The 18,982-nt window shown below is 45.7% G+C and overlaps 1 protein-coding gene across 19 annotated transcripts in view; it reads left to right on the top strand.

The window, feature by feature from the left end:
• DNM1 (dynamin 1) overlaps positions 1–14,221 on the top strand; it is a 103,901-nt gene extending 89,680 nt beyond the window's left edge. For 7 of the 19 annotated variants that reach the window (XM_073314334.1, XM_073314338.1, XM_073314333.1 and 4 more), the window contains 4 exons: positions 1,518–1,688; positions 1,963–2,204; positions 2,555–2,773; positions 12,172–14,221. In XM_073314334.1, the coding sequence (XP_073170435.1) occupies positions 1,518–1,688; positions 1,963–2,204; positions 2,555–2,773; positions 12,172–12,244 (705 nt within the window). In that variant the 3' untranslated portion in view covers positions 12,245–14,221. Of the gene's footprint in view, positions 1–1,517; positions 1,689–1,962; positions 2,205–2,554; positions 2,774–6,657; positions 6,695–8,792; positions 9,549–12,171 lie in introns of those variants that run through there. The other 12 variants (XM_073314344.1, XM_073314342.1, XM_073314346.1 and 9 more) reach the window with 11 other exon arrangements.
• Positions 14,222–18,982: the final 4,761 nt, after the last annotated feature.

Genomic DNA, 18,982 nt, shown 5'->3' with positions numbered 1-18,982 from the left:
AATACATGGACTATTCACTGTATGGAATCTTGAGGGAAATGACTTGGCAAGGAGAATGAAGAACTTGCATTAATAAATCCCATTCCAAATATATCAATTTTTAAAACGTTTCCCACCCTGGAGATCCTGTCCCAATCAAGGGAGGCCTGATTGTTTCTTGTGCTGCCACATGTGAGTACTCCACCTATTGTAATTCAGGGACTGAGCCAATAGGGTCTAACGCCTCAAGGCAGAGACTTGGCATAGCACCCAGTCTGAGCAGGGTGTTCACTCACATTTTCATCAGGGGTCATTTCTTCCTCCCCGCAAGCCAGCTACTCTCTTCCTTTTCTCCTTCTTCATATCAGCTGCAAATGGTGCCCTCACATAGCAACTGCAAGACTGAGCACACTTTTCTTGAAACTATCACTGTTCCTATAACCACCGTTAGCACCCAGAAACTGCAGTGATGAGCACGTTAGGTACCTGTATGGATAGATAGACACTAAGCGGTGCTAAAGAGCTGTATAAATTGCGTCCTCACTCCCCAGTCCTGCATATGAGGGCTATTTGAGAGTCAGCCTGAGCTGGCTGATAGAACAGAATCTAACACTTCTTCCAAAGGTTGCTACCCTAGTCACTGTGCATCAGTCCACTTAGGTATTCTGAGACATAATATGTAAGCATGAATGCATACAGATGTACACACACATATGCAATTATATTATGTTTGCAGTGCATTTTATATTCACCTACTCTTACATACACACTGGTGCATTTATGTTCACTCACCCTGCACAAACACTGGTATGTTGGTGTTCATTCCTCTCCACACACATTAATGCATTGGAGATCACTTTGTGCACACGTACTGATACATTTGTGCATACCGAGCCCTGCAGAAATGCGGGTGCATTTGAGTTCAGCAACACCTACACACAGACTGATGCATTTATGTTCATGCCCTTGCACACATACTGGGTACACTTTTCTTCACATGCATGGTAGCTGGTGTCAACAATTTAAAGAGGGCAGCATGCTACTTAAGACCAACTTGTGAGTAAACTTTATCTGCATTACTCCAATAACCAACTGTAGTGCACTGAAGTAGGACAAAATGATACTAACATGGAACTCACATTCATGGCCCTTCCTCTAAATTGAGCTGGGGAAGGATTACCTGGTTATACAAGCTGAGTACTGTATTGATAATTACAGATCAGAAGAAAAGTCAAGTTGTATCTTGTGGTTAAGGCACTGGGTTAGGATTCAAGAGAACTGGGCTCAATTCCCAGCTCCTCCAAAGACTTCTAGTGTGACCTTGGGCAAGGTTTTCCATGATGTGGATGGGAGGGGTTGCCCAAGTGCCCTTCCTACTGTTGGAGAATCTCCCTCTTAATTTCTGTCTCATGTTGCTGCATGAAGTTCCCCCATGTCTCCCTTGCTGTTTCACATTTGCTTTTGGCCCCTATGGTATATTAAATAATTGATTTGTCTCTTTCCAACTGCTGCTTCTCCCTTTTTCCCTCCCTCTGTAGGCAAATGATACAGAGGAAAATGGATCTGACAGTTTCATGCACTCCATGGACCCCCAACTGGAGAGACAAGTGGAAACAATCAGGAACCTGGTGGACTCCTACATGGGAATTGTCAACAAAACCATCCGAGATCTCATGCCTAAGACCATCATGCATCTCATGATAAACAATGTACATATCGCCCTGCTAAGCCCATTGGGGACTGTGGGAGAACTAGAAAGATAAGAGAAGAAATAGAGAAAGACATGGAGAGAAGGAAAAAAGAGGAAAGGGAGAGAAATATGGGTGGACTAGCAGGATAGAAGTGAAAGAGAGAGAAGGGGAGGAGAGAATGGGAGACAGAGTCTAAATGAGATGGGGAAAGAGAGGGGGGCTTTGCAGGAAAGATTATTCAGATGGACGCTTTGATGGCTGTGATTTCCTCTTTCTTCTGCTCTGGTTACAGACAAAGGATTTTATCCACTCGGAATTGCTGGCAAACCTGTACTCCTGTGGAGACCAAAACACCCTCATGGAAGAGTCAGCAGAGCAGGCCCAGCGGCGTGATGAGATGCTGCGCATGTACCATGCCCTGAAAGAGGCACTCAGCATCATCGGGGATATTAACACCACCACCATCAGCACCCCTATGCCCCCACCGGTGGACGACTCCTGGCTGCAGGTGCAGAACATACCATCTGGACGCAGGTACCAGAGGCTCAGGGGCAGTGCCCCACGGACCTGCCTGATGCCTCTTTAGGGGCTAGAATATGAAGGCTAATGGGTGCTGAAGATTCTGGGGTATTGGAAGTTAACATGAGGGTTGCTGAGGCCTTAAAAATTATATAGAAGCTTCTAGGGCCTTGTGTAGGTGAATTAGGCTGCCAGACCCTTGAAGGTTATATGGTGGTTGGAGGAGTCTTGAAGGCAAAGAGAAGGACTGAAGGGATATGGAAGGTGACTGGGGGACTGGAAGGGGGCTGAAGGCACTGCGGGGTTTGGAGGGCTACTGTATGTGCCTGTTGCTGCAGTTGAACTTCTCTTTGGTTGTTTGGTAGGTCTCCCACGTCCAGCCCTACACCACAGAGGAGAGCTCCCGCTGTTCCACCAGCCAGGCCTGGATCCCGAGGTCCAGCTCCTGGACCTCCTCCTGCTGGTGGACCCACCCTGGGTGGTGCTCCTCCTGTGCCCTCCAGGCCAGGTGCCTCCCCTGATCCTTTTGGGCCCCCACCTCAAGTTCCATCTCGGCCAAACCGTGCTCCTCCTGGTGTCCCCAGGTAAGTCCTGAGACACTCGTGCAGAGGGAGAGATCAGGGTTTCAGGTGGCAGCTTTGGTAATTCCTCCTTCCTCTCAGCTTACAGAGCAGTCATGGACCATTTGGGATGGGTGAAGCCTTTCTCTGTGTGTTTGAATCAATTCTGCAGTTGGGAATATTTGTTCCTTTATTTGTCTTACTAGTGCTGAAATTTCGTTTTATCGGGGGAGACAGTGAGGAGGCAGATGTCTGAAACAGGGGGACATCCTTTTCCCCGCAAAAAAAGTGCATTTAGGGCTTGGGAGTAACCTTGGGTCGGAGAACATTGCTCATGATAATCCCAAACAAAGCAGCAATGCTGGTACCTGTGCACACAACTGGGAAACAAAAGTGCTGGGAGTGAGATGGGACAGGGGGTGGGCGGGAGAATGTGTTTCATGGCAATAAGAACCATGTTAGGGGAGCCCCAGTGTGTGAGCTCTTTCTACTCCCCTGATACAGGAGGTTTCAAGGCGAGGAAGAGGGGGACTACAACCAAGATATGTGGATGCTTTTCATACCCAGCATGGCTGCTGCTTCTGGTACCAGTGGCCAGCTGAGTAGGAGTATAGTATGAGAACAAGTGGTTGGGAGGTGGGTTTCCCTTGTGAGCATGCTTATCACCCCCACAATTAACTCCAAGTGCCAAGCGCACTTTCCAAGCTAGAGAGCCCACAACTTCACATTCCCAAAAGGAAGCTCTGTAGGACTGGGTCCTCCCCCAGGTATAGTCACGCTGTGAATACTTCTGACACTCTGGAATGAGCCACGAGTGCATTGGTAAGGAAACTTTAGGAAGAAGATGGGCTGGAACCAAGGTCATTTCAGTGTTGGATCCTTGATCTCAGCTGAAGGAACGGAAAGAAACGGAATGGTAAAATGAATAATAACCAGGAACTTCCCATCTGTGGGTATAAGGAAGTCCCTCTCCTGTGATAAAGCCCCATTTCCAATGGGTGCTGATCGTGCATGTCAGAGGCTGCCTGGGCATCTTCTGTTGCAACACCTTGTTTCTGATGGGTGTTCATGGTGTATGTCAAAGCTTCCCAGCCCCCTCTCCTGTGATAACACCTTGTCTCTGATGGGTGGTGATGGTATATGTTAGTGGCTGCCTGGTCCTTCTCCTGTGATAATGCCTTGACTCTCTGGGTGCTGCTTGTTCAGAGAGAGAGTTCTTTGCAAGGTTCTGTATCCAGCCCAGGACAGGAACGGATGAGTCCGAAGAGGATGCAGATCAGTTTTTATTGATTCTTTAGTGTGAAAATGGTGTTCCCTTCTCAATGTCTCTGCCCTGGCCCTTCCTCTGCCCCTTGATGCTGCTCCCACAGGGACCCGGCTACATGCGCCTTGCTGCCCCCTCCTAGGGGCTTGCAGTACCATTGGTCATGCCTGTGGATATCTGCATGCTTCACTTGTGTAGTTTTGGCTCTTGCTTCTTGTGCTGCTACCTCCCCACAGGACACTCCTTTTCTGTTCATTTTTTGGTGTGTTTCCTACATTTCTCTCTCTTTCTCCATCTCCCTTTCACACCTTGTGCTTCATTTCCTCACTCATGAAAAATATTCTATATACCCTGGCTATCCTGGTAGGATCCCCCAAAGAGCCTGAAATGAGCTGAGCTCCTGCCTCTAAGGAGATTCTTTACCCTTCTGCACCAGCCGACTTTGCTACCCCTACCCCATTTGTAACAGGCTTTTATGGATGATTCCCGCTACGTGGAGCGGAGAGGTTCTGAACAAAACAACAACATTGGACTAGAGGAAGGAGACTTGAAATGTCTAACTAAACAGGTCACTCTCCCTTTCCCTTGGTGGGGGGAATGGTTCAGTGCTGACTCATTGCCATGGTTTGGATGGGAATGGGATGGTTCCAAAGCATGTAGTGAAGCAGTGCTCACTCACGCTCTGACTCTCAATCTCTCTCCCCCACTACTCCATACTTCCAGCTGTTCATAGACTCCTCCCATGGCCTTATACGCTGTTTGCCATTCGGGTTTCTCGATTCACCAGGGAACTCAGTCGGCAACCTTTTTCCCTCTTCTGTATATAGAATAAGAAAGTTCCCCGCTGGCACCTGGGCTTGGGGTCTTTCTGCCATGGGTAAACGGGTACCATCTCCATTGTTGCTTTTCTTTTAATACCCATCTTTCCCTCACTGGATGGATTACACTGGATGCCATATGAGTATGAAGTGGAACTTGTTATCTTTACAGCATGAGTGGGCCTTGTGGGAGTTGGTACAGTGAGAAAATGGGATCTGACATATATGTTTGGGTGTATTTGTACATGTGTATATGTGCTTGCATGGATGTGTGTACATATGTCTTCTCTATGTATGTTTGTGTTCATCTCCATCTGGTTTGTATGAACATCTGGATTCAAGGTTGGTGATGTTGGAGTGTTCTCTGCCCCACAGACATATACAGATACTCACTCATACATATGCTGTCACACACAAATACCTCACAGACCATTTTCTTGAACAGGCAGTCTTCAAAGAAGCAGGATCCTTTCCCTTCAATTATATCCCTGGGCAGGTAGCTTCAGCAGCTGGTTCTTCAGTCTCCTGCATAGGTCCATGCTCACCAGCTACATGTACCCTTGGGAACTATTTTTCAGAGTACTGTACATTAGAAAAAACTCATAAGCCTCTGCCCATGCAGTGAAGGCCATGTGTTCTGAGCATCTATGATCTGTGCACAAAATTCTCATTTGTGGAAAATGGGTCTTGTCAAACAAACATGAATTCATTTTTTGTTGAGATAAGTTTGGTTGATAAAGATAACTTGCATAGATGTAATATACTTAGATATTTGTAAGACATTTGGCTTATGCAGCATGATATTTTGATTATAAAACTAGCACTGTACGATATCAATACAAAGCACATGCTAGATGGATTAAGAACTGGCTAATGGACAGATTTCAAAAAGTTGTTGTCAAGGAGAATGATTGTTAAATAGAGGTGCCTTTCTAGAAGATGTGCATTAGTCAAACAGAAGTTATTGGGATCAATACAGAGGTAACTGGATGAAATTCTATGGCCTGAGTTATATAGGAGATCAGACTGGATGATCTAATGGTCTCTTCTGGCTTTAAAATCTATTAAGCTATGTCCTTGTTTCCGCCTCTCCTGGCTGGTACTCAAGACCCAGAACTGCACTTTAGCCCTTCCTGATTTCCACTTCTCATGGCCTTTGTTTCTTTTGATTAAATGTGTTAAACTAGTTAGTGTTGCAAGATCACTAGAAAGTCTGGCTCTCCAGGGAAATATGGCATGACATTCAGCCAGCCCAATCCTGAGACCTGTGCCTGTTGGCATGTTCGTTTAAGCACATGTGAGTGTACTTTAATGCACATGGACACTTGTGTCAGTATGTGAGCATGTGCCGACGTGCCTTGAGTCTGAGTGTGGATCCAGCTTTGTATGTGTAAGAGCCTATTTGTATGCCCATGTGAATATGCTAGTGAGTGTGTGAATGCAGCTGTGTGTGTGTGTGTACATCACAATGTACTTATGGGTTTGTATGCCTCTTTGTGTGCACATATGAGGGTCATATGCTCCTATATGGGTATGTGCACATCTGTATGTACATGTGTAGAAATGTGTGTATATCTATGCATGCACTCTTGTTTAGGTGTGTATGTTTAATTCTGTTGGCATGTATGCATCTGTATGGACAGGTGTGTCCGTAAGCGTGTGATGTGCATTTTCCTCTGTAGGTGTGGCTGTGAATGTGTAGGGTGTGCTCCTGTAAACAGACTGTCTGTTTAGTCTCTGTATGTGTGTTTCACCTTCCTGACTGTCTGTGTGGCCTCTGCTTTGAACTGTCTGAACTGCCATGTTGATTTCGTGTTGTCTTTCAGAATCACTATCAGTGACCCCTGAGGACTGGCAGCCACGGTATGTTCTGCACTCTCTCCCTGCGATGCATGAGTCAGTGTGTCTCCCCTCCTCCATTCCCATCACTCTGCTGCTCCCCTCTCCTACCTGATACTTTACTTGTACCAGATCCCCTTGTCCAAACAACCATTTCTCTGCCAGGGTCCCATGAAGGGAGGAGTCTTAACAGAACGCTGGACAATCGGACAGGAGCAGCTGCTTGGAGCTGCAGGAGGAGGGAAGGCTGGGAGAAGCCTCAGGAACTGTTAAAAAAAAAAAGAAAAAAAAAAGGGAGAATTATCAGAGAAGAAAACCTCACCCTTGAGTGTATGGGTTCAGAGTGAGGGGAAAGAGAGAGAGGAGGGAGCATGGGAGATGGGGTGGGAGCCATGTCTCTCAACCTGTTTAATCCTGCACTGACAGGGAGAGAGACTGAATGAACTCTAGGTCTTTTCCATTTCTCTATCTTCTCTAATGGCCTCTCCTGAGACCATGATGGGGAGCTGTGGATTGAGACTCTTGTTTTACATTCAGCATGTCTGCCCAAAGTGGTCCCTGCATTGCCATGTAGTGCCCATGGAAGGGAGGGCAAGGTTCTGGGGCATTACCATCAGTGACTTCTGTCCTCTCAAATATGCAGTAACCCTGCCCTTAAATGCTCCCCCATTCATCCCTGTTTCATCTGATCCCAGTTAGAGATAAACATCCTTTTTCCTCTTGATCCTCTAGCCTAGATGTTCTCCTGTTTTGCCATCCAAATTTCCCCTCTTTCTTCCCATTTTCCTTCCCATGCGGAAGGGGGTGTATGCCACAATCCATGTCCCACCTTCACCACTGTGCTCCAGGGCCTCTGTCTTTCTTTCTCTCTTTTGCTCTCTCCCTGCACTTTGCAGCAGCGTGTTTGCTGAACACCAGACTAGCAAGATGGCCCAGTAGCAGGTATATAGTGTACTGTGCTGGCCTTACACTCGGGCTGAACTTTTCATCTGAGTAAATACGGGGGAGGATGTACCTTGAAGAAGGATGTGGACCTGAATTGAATCTACCTGTCCTTCCTGAGATTCACTGGCCCTTACTGATAGGAGAGAGGGAGAGAGGGTAGAGTGGAGCAGCTTTGGGACACTATGGGGTGAGATAGATATGTGTGGTGAGGCCCATTTTTCTCCTTATGTGCATTATTTTTCTACATGATTGGCCTGATTCTGAGAGGTGTTGAGCAACTGCAGCTCCTATTGAATTCATTGGGCCTGATCATGCAAGACACAGAGCACCTGCCTTGAGGTGCTGAGCACCTTCAGCTACCACTGAAGTCAAAGGGAATTGCAGGTGCTCACTGCCTTTCTGGGTCAAGCCCTCAGAGTTCACAATCAGCTCGTGTCTCATAGTGAATGGTGACTGTGTTACTGCTGCATGTAGCTGGGCAGAGGGCTGAAACACGCTGCAACACAGAGAACCAACACAGTGACTGTTCAGGGGTAAATGTTTTGCTTCAAGAGCTTCATCTCTTATCCTCAGCCCTCCTCACTGATGACTCAGCACAGGTGCCAGAGCAGCTAACAGCTTCCCCCAGTCACCGCCTGTTCCAGACATCTTTGGAAGCCCTAATAGAAATGTTCATCCTGGAGTTGGTCTCGGATAGGAGGGTTGAGTGTTGTCTGTGCTTTGTTCTGGGACTCGCTGTTACGAGGCTTTCTCTGCCCTTGGTCTGGTTTATAAAGAGCACCAAGGAAATCAGAGCTAATGTAGGATGGTGGTGTTGGGGGGTAACCCTCTTGATCCTGACTATAGATAGCAACTTTTTGCAGCTCAGGAGAATAAATCCAAGTGTTTCATCTCTCAGCCTGATTTTTGTGATGTCCTCTCATGTCCTAGAAATGATAAGGGTCTTGGCTTGAATAGGGTTTGAAAGGCAAAGTGCAAAGCAAACAAAATAATTGTTTGATTTATGCCCCCTCTTGCTCATTTTAGGGCTAAATTTGCTCCCATTATAGTCAGTGGAAATTTTGTCAGTGGATACCAAGGGAGCAGAATTTAGTGGTGTATAATGACATGCTCATGAAGGTCTCTGCTGTTCCTAACCCCCAGCCTCCAGCACCTGACTTCTCTCTTGTCCCTGAAGACATTGGCAATGGGCAGAGGCCCTTGTTGGGAGGCAGTTTTCAGCCTCTGAAGATGTCAGCATCCAGATCCTTTAAATGTCTCACCAAAGTTCTCTAGAAAAGAGGAGCGAAGTCAAGATCTGCAAAAAAGTAAAACAAAACAAGCAGAGAGCAAGAGCCCAACCTTCCATGAGGCCATCTTTGTATATCGTACACAATCAGCAAAGAAAACAAGCATATTTATATATTTATATAAGAAAACAAGCATATAATTCTGTGTACTCTATTAGGGTGGTATGGCCCATCTGTGCCAGAGTGTCTTGCATCATTTGCTCTCCAATTATTTCAGTCCCTCTTTTCTGCCCATTTCTGGTAAGAACAGTAAGAGAATCTAAGCGTATGAAATGCAAATTGACCTCTGAGCTTTTGAAAAAAATGCCTTTTAGCATACAGGTGGCACAGTGCAATAGCACCTAGCTAAGGATTTGCTCCGGATCCCATTCAAGTCAATGGGAGTCTTTCCATTGACTTCAGTGGCCTCTGAGTAAGGCCCTAGGTAAGCAACTATAGCAAATAACACACAGGTCTTCAGTGCATCAAGAAGGCCAGTACCCAGGGGTGAAAGTAAGTTGAGTGACTTACTGGTACGCTGGGGCCATCTCTGGCCCCTGGAAGGGGCGGGGCCTAGGGTGGAAGGGGCGGGGCTGAGGGGGTCAGCGCCAACCCCAGCCCACCCTGTAAGGTAAGTGCCCCCCCGCTTTCGCTTTCTCTTTCTCCTTCTCCTCCTCCTCCCCCCCACCAGGGTAGCAGCAGCAGCCCAGGGCTCCGGGGGCTATTTAAAGGGCCCAGGGCTCCCCTGCTTCTACTGCCCCGGTCCTTTAAATAGCCCCCAGAGCCCTGGGGTAGCGGGGGCTCCGGCAGCTATTTAAAGGACTGGGGCAGCAGAGGCAGCTGGAGCCCCAGCCCTTTAAATAGCCCCTGGAGCCCCCGCTACCCCAGGGCTCTGGGGGCTATTTAAAGGGCCTGTGGCTCCCCTGCTTCTACCGCCCTTGTCCTTTAAATAGCACGTGGAGTAGCGGCGCTGGGGCTCCGGTGGCTATTTAAAGGGCTGGGGCGGTAGAAGCAGGGAAGCCCCGGGCCCTTTAACTAGCCACTGGAGCCCTGCAGCCGCTACCCCAGGGCTCCAGCAGCGGGGCTCTGGAGGCAATTTAAAGGGCCTGGGGCTCCAGCCAGGCTGCCCCAGTACGGTGCACCAGCTCTTGCCAGTATGCCGTACCGGGGCGTACCGGCTTACTTTCACCTCTGCCAGTACCCCATTCCATCACCTCCCCAAGGGATGGCCCTTCTGTGACTCAGTTTCCTCCTCTGTATAAAGGTATCAGTTTAACTGCCTTGCAGTGGTATTGAATTATTCTCAGGTTAACTCAGTCCCATCATTTATATTGCTTTACTTGAAGAGCAACTTGTGCATGACAGCCTGGGAAGTCGTGGCTTCTCTCGCATTATAGATGGATTTGCGGAGTCAAAGAAAAACCACAATGTTCAGCTGTTTCTTTAAAAAAGCTTCAAGTGGTACAGTAAGCCTGATCTACACCTAAAAATTAGATCAACCTACATTGCCCAGGGCAGTGAAAAATGTCAAGCCCTGAGAGATGGTTAGGTCAACCTAACCCCCACTGTAGACAAAGCTATGTTGACGGAAGAATTCTTCTTAGCTGCCACCTCTTAGTGGGGTGGATTATTTACATTGATAGAAAACCCCCTTCCATTGATGTAGGAAGCATCTACCTTATAGCAGCACAGCTGCAGTGCCTTAGGAATGCTGCTGCAGCCCCTGTAGTGTAGTCGTGGCCGAACATTGCCCCAGGCAGGAAACAAAGGGTCAAATTTAGCCCTGCTGTAGGTGGTTGTAATGCCCTTGGCTTCACTGGAGATGTGTCTCTTTACACCAGGGCTGAATTTGGCCTTGTGTCTGTTAATTAGGAATGAAAGTTTCTGGTTCTACTTACTGCTTGTTTAAACTGTAGAAATTCACACCTCTATAACTACATCAATGTAGCCGAATATACACTTACTGCAGTCTGCGCCTGTGCAAAATAGGGCTTGTAACAATTTAGAGCATCCAAAAAAACTCCGTACAGGGAGGGCCTTAGTTTCAGTAGCCAGTTTCTGTTTCTTAAACAGATCACAGGGAATCCAGATTCACATCAATGTAACACTATCAGGGTGCAAATTCAACAAAATTTCCTTGTGTGTGTTACCAATACAAACACTGACTATTAAAACATACAGAATATCATCATTCTCATTTATTTTCAACCATATCCCATTCGTTTGCTCTTTGCATTTCATTCATCTTGGACAATGAAACTAGTCTTGCTATGTGTGGATCAGTTTCATTTTCCAGATCTCATGCACTAAAAGGATGCTGTTGGGTTTGGGTTGCAGACATTGCAGGGGGCAGTGTTTTAAATGAAAATATACAAACAGTTTTCATTCAGAGAGAAAAGGCTATCCATTTCTAACCACATTTAGACTATGCACAATTTTCCTTCTTTCCTTGAAGCCTATATTTTCAAGCTGATGTTGTCTTCTTCATTTAGCCAGATGAGAGAAAGTGACTGTGGCCCCTACAGCAAGCCAGTCCTGTAATGCTGAAGTTTGTGCCCTTCTACGTAGACCAAATTGCTGCCCATTCAACTTATTAAAACACATGCAGCATAGAAATGCTGGAACAATATTAAGGAAATCAGGTCACAAATAGCAAGGGCCAAATACCCTTCATTAAAGTCAATGGGAGTCATGTTTGTTGGGTCTCATGACTATATGAATAAAAGGATCAAATTTAGTTTGGTAGCTAATCTCAAAGATGCTCTTAGCTGTTGATAACTGAATTCTACAGGCTGTCACCTGCCTTGGTGCAGGGGAAGGGTGCTTCTCCAAACCAGCCAGCAGCCTCTGTGACAGCGCCTCCCAGAGGGCACTGCCCACACTGTGTGATTGACGTTCACTTGCTTGGTATCGTAGCTTCACTGTTCTCGTGTCCATGCTTCTCGACTCTCATTCAGGTGCCAGTGCAGTCGTTGGCAATTAGCCTTTGTGCTTTGAGATTCCCAGCTGGAAGGCGATAATAGCTGTGCAGTTAATTCTTCCTCATTATTATTAGGGATCCACAGTGACCAGAGGAGCCAATGTTTAGCTGATTTTAAAATTGCAAGATTTCTCCATGGACTCCTGCTGATGCTGTGGGTAACCCTTTTCCCCAAACTGAGGTTCCCTTTCTTTGGTGCCTCCCACTGGCTCCAATGAGGTGGAGAAGCATGTGTGATTGTGACTGTGACTGCCATGCTAACCACGGTGTGTGTTCTCTTCTCGTTTTTGTTTTCTGCTTTTTCACAGCAGGAAGGGCCCTGCCTCACCTACTCGACCCACCATAATTCGACCAGCTGAACCGTCCCTCTTAGATTTATAACCCAAGGCCTGTAGACAGCTGGTGACGAGTGCCGTATCCGCGGCTTCCCCGCCCCACACCACCTTCCACAGGCACATTCACTCCTCTCATCCATCCCACCCCTTCACCTTCCACTGCCCTCTCCCGGTGTGTTGTAAAACGCAAGCTAGTGATTGAGCTCTTCTTCGTCTTCTCTTGTGCGTCCTGTATTGCTTTGTGAGCGTAGAGTAGTCCTCATTCAATGACATGGGACCTGGAAGGACACAGGCTCCTTGCAGTGATCAGTTGCGGGGGCATCTGTAAGCCCAAATGGCAGCTGCCCAGCCAAGTGCTCCACCTGGTTGGTCTAGCCTGAACAATGTGTCCTGCCTGCATTGGCTAGCTGTAGCGTCTCAGCACTTCGAACTAATCTGTAGCTCTGTAGCTATTTTCTTATGTTGTATTTAAGAAGACAAAGTGCAACTCAGAATAATAATAAGTGATGCTGTAAAATGTGTGACATTATTGGTAACAAAGGTGAAATGTCCAGTCTATGGGTTTGAATTACGGTGCAAAAATTCATATATTGTTGGGAACAGTGCAATCAACCTCACTTCAAAGCGAGGCAGGGAGATCAAGACGGGGAGGAACTTTATTAAAAGGTGTAATTCTTCTAGAACGAAGTCTGAGATAGCACATACACACACCTCAGAGTGCACGGAGCAGATGAATCTACCTGCCCTCAGCTCTCCATAGTAGCTGAGGAAATACTGCTGATGGAGAGCTGCTGGCCTTTGCTAGCAGCTGTGTCACATCACTGCCTGCAATTGACTTCCCCGAAACTGAGGGGAATAGATATGATACTCCCTCCTTTGCAAACGGACAAGCAAAAGTTTTCAGGGAGTTCACTAAGTAATGTTTTATTGCAAATATCTCTGCTTCAAATAAGCACATTTCTTGTTCAGTGTTGTTTTGGATAGCATGGTGATTATGGTAACCTTTTCTTCTTGCATGCGGATGGTACGTGTTTGAGGAAACTTGTAACCACTGCAGACCACGACTCATCTTCTTAACAATTTGGGTCTTTTTGTTTTAATGTTGTATGTGTAAAAAAGAAAGAAAGAAAAGTGTTAAAAAGTGTATTTATCTTGTGCATCTCAGATGATGAAGCCAAAAGGAGCATTCACCCTGCAGGCTTTGACCCAGCCCTGATTCAGATTTAAGTTCTCTTATTCCAGTATTGTTGGTTTTGATTTCTGTTGTGGATCCACTTTGCCTGAGGTTCTGATGCCAGTTCCTTTCTGTGTTTTAATTATTGTTTTAATGCTTTTTTCCCCCTCCCCCTTTCTCTTCCTTTTTCTTCTTTTTCTTTTGTCTTTCTTTAAATTCCAGCAGGCCAGGCAAGGCCAGTCCCTCCCGCCCAGAGAGTCCAAAACCACCATTTGAAATGTAGCCTTGCTCCCTCTGAGAATCTTTGCCTGCCTCTTAGCTGTTCTGTCCTGGAATGGTCTGACTCTCATCTCACACATGGCTTATTCTGTTGTAATTTGTGACATACACATATCAGATGTGACTCTAGTGAAACTGTTTTTTTCCTCCCAGTTACTTAAAGGAATTAAAACAAGTATATTGTAGTAATGAGAAACATATCCTATTATATAAATATCTATAAATATATATATATATATAAGATCAAAATATATATATGTCAGGTGTTTTAAGCCATTTGTGCTTCTATGTGGATTTTAGCAATTACTTACGTAGGAATATATATATTCCACACCCACAAACCCAACAAATTAACTGAATCCTGACATTTTGAGCTGATTGTTAAATTCTCTGCTGTGTACAGTTGTGCTATTGTATTGGCCCAGACTTGTGGGTGAACCATCTCAGTGCTGGCAGTAGCTGTGATGCAGTTTGTGATCTACCCGTCACTCTTGTTTATTGGTTGAAATAAACTATCATTTCTGTATAATGAAGGACTCCACAAGTAGAATAAAACTCTCTCTCTCTTTCTCTCTGGGTGTGAACAGGCTTTATGTTTAATTATAATTTAACCTTTCATCCCAAAGAGCTTTACAGGCGACACACACACACACACACCCCCATCACTCAGAGGCTAGCACCTCCGGAGGAGGAGTGGCACCAAGCAACACAGAGTTAGACAGAAAGGAAATGTTGGTCAGGGACACTGAAGCAAATCCTCTTCACAAGAAAATAAAGCACCAGGCATTCATTTAATGCCCAGAAATGGAGAGGGTATGTTTTTAAGAACACCACACACTAAACTACCTGTTCTTAAAGTGGCCTATGCCTATTCCCACTTGTGAAATATAGTGGCCTGGCATTGAGCTGCAGAATTTTTCTAGTGAGCAGCATCTGTTGGGGCCAGTTGTCTCTTCCTCCCATGGAGGATTCTGAGGGCATAAAAGAGGGTGTCCCCCAACTGCCTTTCAGTTCCTTTTTAACCACTGAAGGTGCAGTGTTCTTGATGCTTTTCTCATTTTTTTTCCTTTTGATGCTGCCCTTTGGGGACGTTTTTTACAAGGTTAGATTAGCAGATTGGACTGTTCCTTCAGTTTGAAAGAATAAAGAATAAATAGGACCATCAGGCACAGATATCCTGGATGACTTGCAGGAGCCTAACACACCCCTATTGCTGCAGGAGGCTTCTTAGGCCCAGTCAGCTATGTCTGGCACTGTGTAAGGCCAGCATGGACTGCAGACATCAATTAGCCCTTAAGTGGTAATGCGCCCCTCTTAAGTGACATCCATCTCCCTGGCTTTGTCTGGGTAAGCCCAGTATTGAGTCCTGGTGGCTGGTGCGAGCCAGCATCTGATGCCAGGCAGTGCTGAGGTCCCCAGACTCCTCTGTGTCAATCTAATTTGGTACCAAGATTCTGGCACTGTCAACGTGGTCCCTGTGTCTCTTTGGGTCAGCACTGAGGTCCCAGCACTGATGATGTAGTGCCAAGGTTCCAGGATCTCTTCAGGCTGACCTCTTTGGTACTGAATGCTTTATGTCACATCATTATGTCACAGATGTGGCGCTGACGTCTCCAGATCCTTCAGGATCGACAGATTCAGCATCAAGGTCCTGGTCTGCTTGATATTGTGTCAAAATCCCCGGATCCCTCCACGACAGGCTCTTCCCCACTAAGGTTTCTGGGTCCTCAGAGTCAGCCTGTTCAGCACTTTGGCCCTGGCCCCATCAATGCCCAGCTGAGGCCCTCAGGTTAGCTGAATTTTGTGTGGACATTCTGAGACCATCAAGTGGATGCCAAGGTTCCCAAGTCCCTGTAGGTCAGTGCTCAACTTGCGGACCCGGAAGCACACAGCTGTGGCCCATGTGACATCTGCAGGGCCGTACAGGTAGTATATATATTGTGTGGCTGCAGCCCACATAACACAGAGAGCTGTATATGTGGCCCACAATGCTAAATAGGTTGAGAATCACTGCTGTAGGTTAATCTGATTCAGCACTGACATCCCGGCACCAATGTAATCCTTACAGATTAACCTAATTTATGCTAGACATAAAGCATCACAATATGTGATTCACCTGAATCTGTGACAAATCAGAGAACCTTGGTGACAGTGATGGAGAGTATAATGCTCCTTTAACAAATCGTACTTCAGAGACTGTGAACCACTGGACCCAGTTGTCCTGAGCAAATATGAGGATTCATGTAGTGTTAATATTGGGCACCAAACCCCTTTAAGTGGTTTATCCATATTAATGATGCTGGATCTTGTCACCACACTATGCTGGCTCAGATGGGTCCAGTGAGCTTATTGCAACATGAGCTGGATCAGGAACCACTTCAATTAGGGTCAGCTCTAGTGCTATTTATACCATGCACTGAGCCATTTGAAGCAAGTGGCTTGTCAGGGTCACCTGGGTAGAATCCTCTGCCCCAACCACGCTGAAAGAGCCAAGTACCAAACACTACTTATATAGCCATTGAACAGCTAATGGTGCTGAAATCTTAGCAACAGACTGACCCAGACTGTCATGGGAACATTAATACCATATACAATGGGCACTGGACCTTTTCAGCAAGTGGTTCATCAGGGTCAATGATGGTGGATTATAGGGACTGGACTCAATCAACCTGGATGGATCTGGTGATGTCCACAATGTTGGAATCTCAGTACTGAACTAGGTTAATCTGTAAGGATTACATTGGTGCCAGGCCAACGATGCCAGTCTGTTGAATGGTATCAAAGATGGTAATAAGTGTTCTTTTGTGGAAAAGAGAATAAATTAGTTGAAATGGGCTGGAGCTGTCGGTACTGCTGCTGTTGAAGTCTGATTCCATTTCATCTGAGGTGGTTGTAATTCAGCCTGAGCCAATAGAGGGGATGATGGTATCTGGGTCCCTTTCTCTGGCCCAGTCAGGTCAGGACATCTCCTAGGATTAGGACAAAGAAAGTCCAGGATCTCAGGAGATGGTGGGGGTGGCAGCCCTGATGATGAAAACTTGCTTCAGTAGCCTGCATCTGTTCATACATATTTCCCCCCCAAAGTCTCTTTCTTTAAGGACTCACAAAGGGAGTGGTGGATGGAATAGCCCATCCCCTCATTATTTTGTCCACCAATTAGGCCTAATATCCACACACCCTTTGTGGTTTATTAATTTCCAGTTCCACATCTTCTGTTTTTACCAAGCATGATTTCAGCTTTTTCAGTCCTTGAATTATATCAGCATGACATTTTGGTGTGGACTAATTTAGTCTGTCTGGTTTTCTTGCGCCTGTTTATAAAATTTATTATGGAAAACAACTTGACCTATTTTTCATGGTTAATTTCCAAGTAGAAAAATGTTATATAGACCAATTGTCACAACCCACTACTTACTGCCATGCCACTTATTAATGCTGAAAATAGCTGAGACTTTTAATTAAAGGTACATGCTCCAATTTAAAAAAACATCAAAGGCTATGATTGTCTTAAGACACGTAGGGTACAAACACTGGCATTAGTGCTGCGCTTCTACAGTCATGCTATAAAGAGCTTTCATAGGGTCTGCTCCCCTATCATCTGCCAGTACTGGCTTACCGGATGTGCAGGCTTGTTCTTTCTACGTAAAACCAATTGCACATCAACATCCCCTGAGTTATCAGAGAACAACAATATCTCAATCAATAAATGCATTTAGCCACTCTTGGAATCACACTGCCTTAGCTCTGAAGGTCTCAGTTGTAAACAGATTGGGCCCTCTGGTGCCACTCCCATGATGTGTTTGTTCTAGAACCTATTCAATTGTGGTACCAGCAAGACCTTGAATTAACATAGTTAGTTGGGCATTGCAGGCGATCTGCTTCAGGTACAAATGCTTCAGAAGCGTTCTCGTTGTTTTAAACTTAGCCAAATAGTTACTCAGTGACAATGACCAAAGAGAAAACAATCTCTAAATCTAGGATTCCCAATCGAAATTAAGAACACTAATTCCTCTGAATTGTCAATGTGTAGTGCCATTCCCCAGTCACAGCACATGCAAATTACTACCTGTAAATGTGACATTGGCAGCACCTTTTTTCATGGGAGCTTTTATTAGTCCAACTAGCTACAAATATTCATGAGATGCTATCCTGGCTTCATCTATATCAGACATCAGAACGTATGTGCTTATAGTCAGACGTTGGTCCATAGACAAGTTCCTTAACAGTGATACCTTTACTTAGCCCATGTCTGTGGTCTCCATAAGACTGATTACAAAGGATCCACACTTTATTGATGTTACTTGCTCCTGAACCACTTACATCTGAGATCATTCAAGATGCAGAAGGTGAAAATAACCCCCAATTTCACCTTCCTGACCATCTACAGTAATAGTTCTAAGTGATGGACTGGGACATTCACCTTGTTAAGGATGATGCTTGGTTAGGATTCTGGAGTTGAAAGTTATTTATCTTGTCTACAAGACTCTCTCCTTTGAGAGACTCATCTGCCAAAAGCACAGATGTCTAACTTAGGTTTTGGTCTGGCATTACGTATTGTGTAAATGAAGTATGAGCAGATGAGGCCTCTAATATTACCAAGGAGAACTCCCACCATTGCCAGCTGAGTTAGCAAGGTCACTTCAGAGTCAAACACACCCACCCAACTCCCTTTTTCTTAGACGGAAATCCAGAATTCCTCTGTGTGTGTTCTCTCAGATTCCATTGGTTCAGATCTGTTTGCAGGTCAGTTGAGAGACAGTCAAAATGTTGTAACAGCCATAGGTTGGGTCTCGGCAGTTTGGTTCAAACATCCTACATCTGATGTTAGCACCACTTTCCAGATTATGGGATCTTTGTCTTCAGCTTGGGGTAGGATTCTCCACTTGATCCTGACTTTGAGATTGCTGATATGCTTGATTTACAATGTTTTTTGGAAGTCTAGTGGTTTCTCGCTGAAAAGCAGGTTTTGACAAAACAGCCCCCTCTTCCTTCTACCATTGCCATCTATCTATTAGACTTCAAAGTCTCTGTTCCTATCTGAAGTAGTAAAGGTTGATACAAATCGTAGCAAAACAGGGTCCTATACTATGAGCTTACAGGATCTGCAGCAATTACAACCCTACATACATATCAACAGTAGACTCACTAGTTCCAAATAGGAGGTACTTTAAAAACACTGAGTTATTTTGACTGCTGAGAGCCAAAGGGCTCAATCCTGCAAGGTTAGCACTTTCCGAGTAGTATGGTACCCACAGCCCCCACTGAAATCAACTGAAGCCCAGAGCATCCTACACTTCTCAGGAGGTTCTTAACAGTTTGCAGGACTGAGCC

This window comes from Lepidochelys kempii, chromosome 16, assembly GCF_965140265.1.
Source record: "Lepidochelys kempii isolate rLepKem1 chromosome 16, rLepKem1.hap2, whole genome shotgun sequence".
NCBI classification, from domain to species: domain Eukaryota; kingdom Metazoa; phylum Chordata; order Testudines; family Cheloniidae; genus Lepidochelys; species Lepidochelys kempii.
This window is presented reverse-complemented; position numbering and strand designations above follow the sequence as displayed.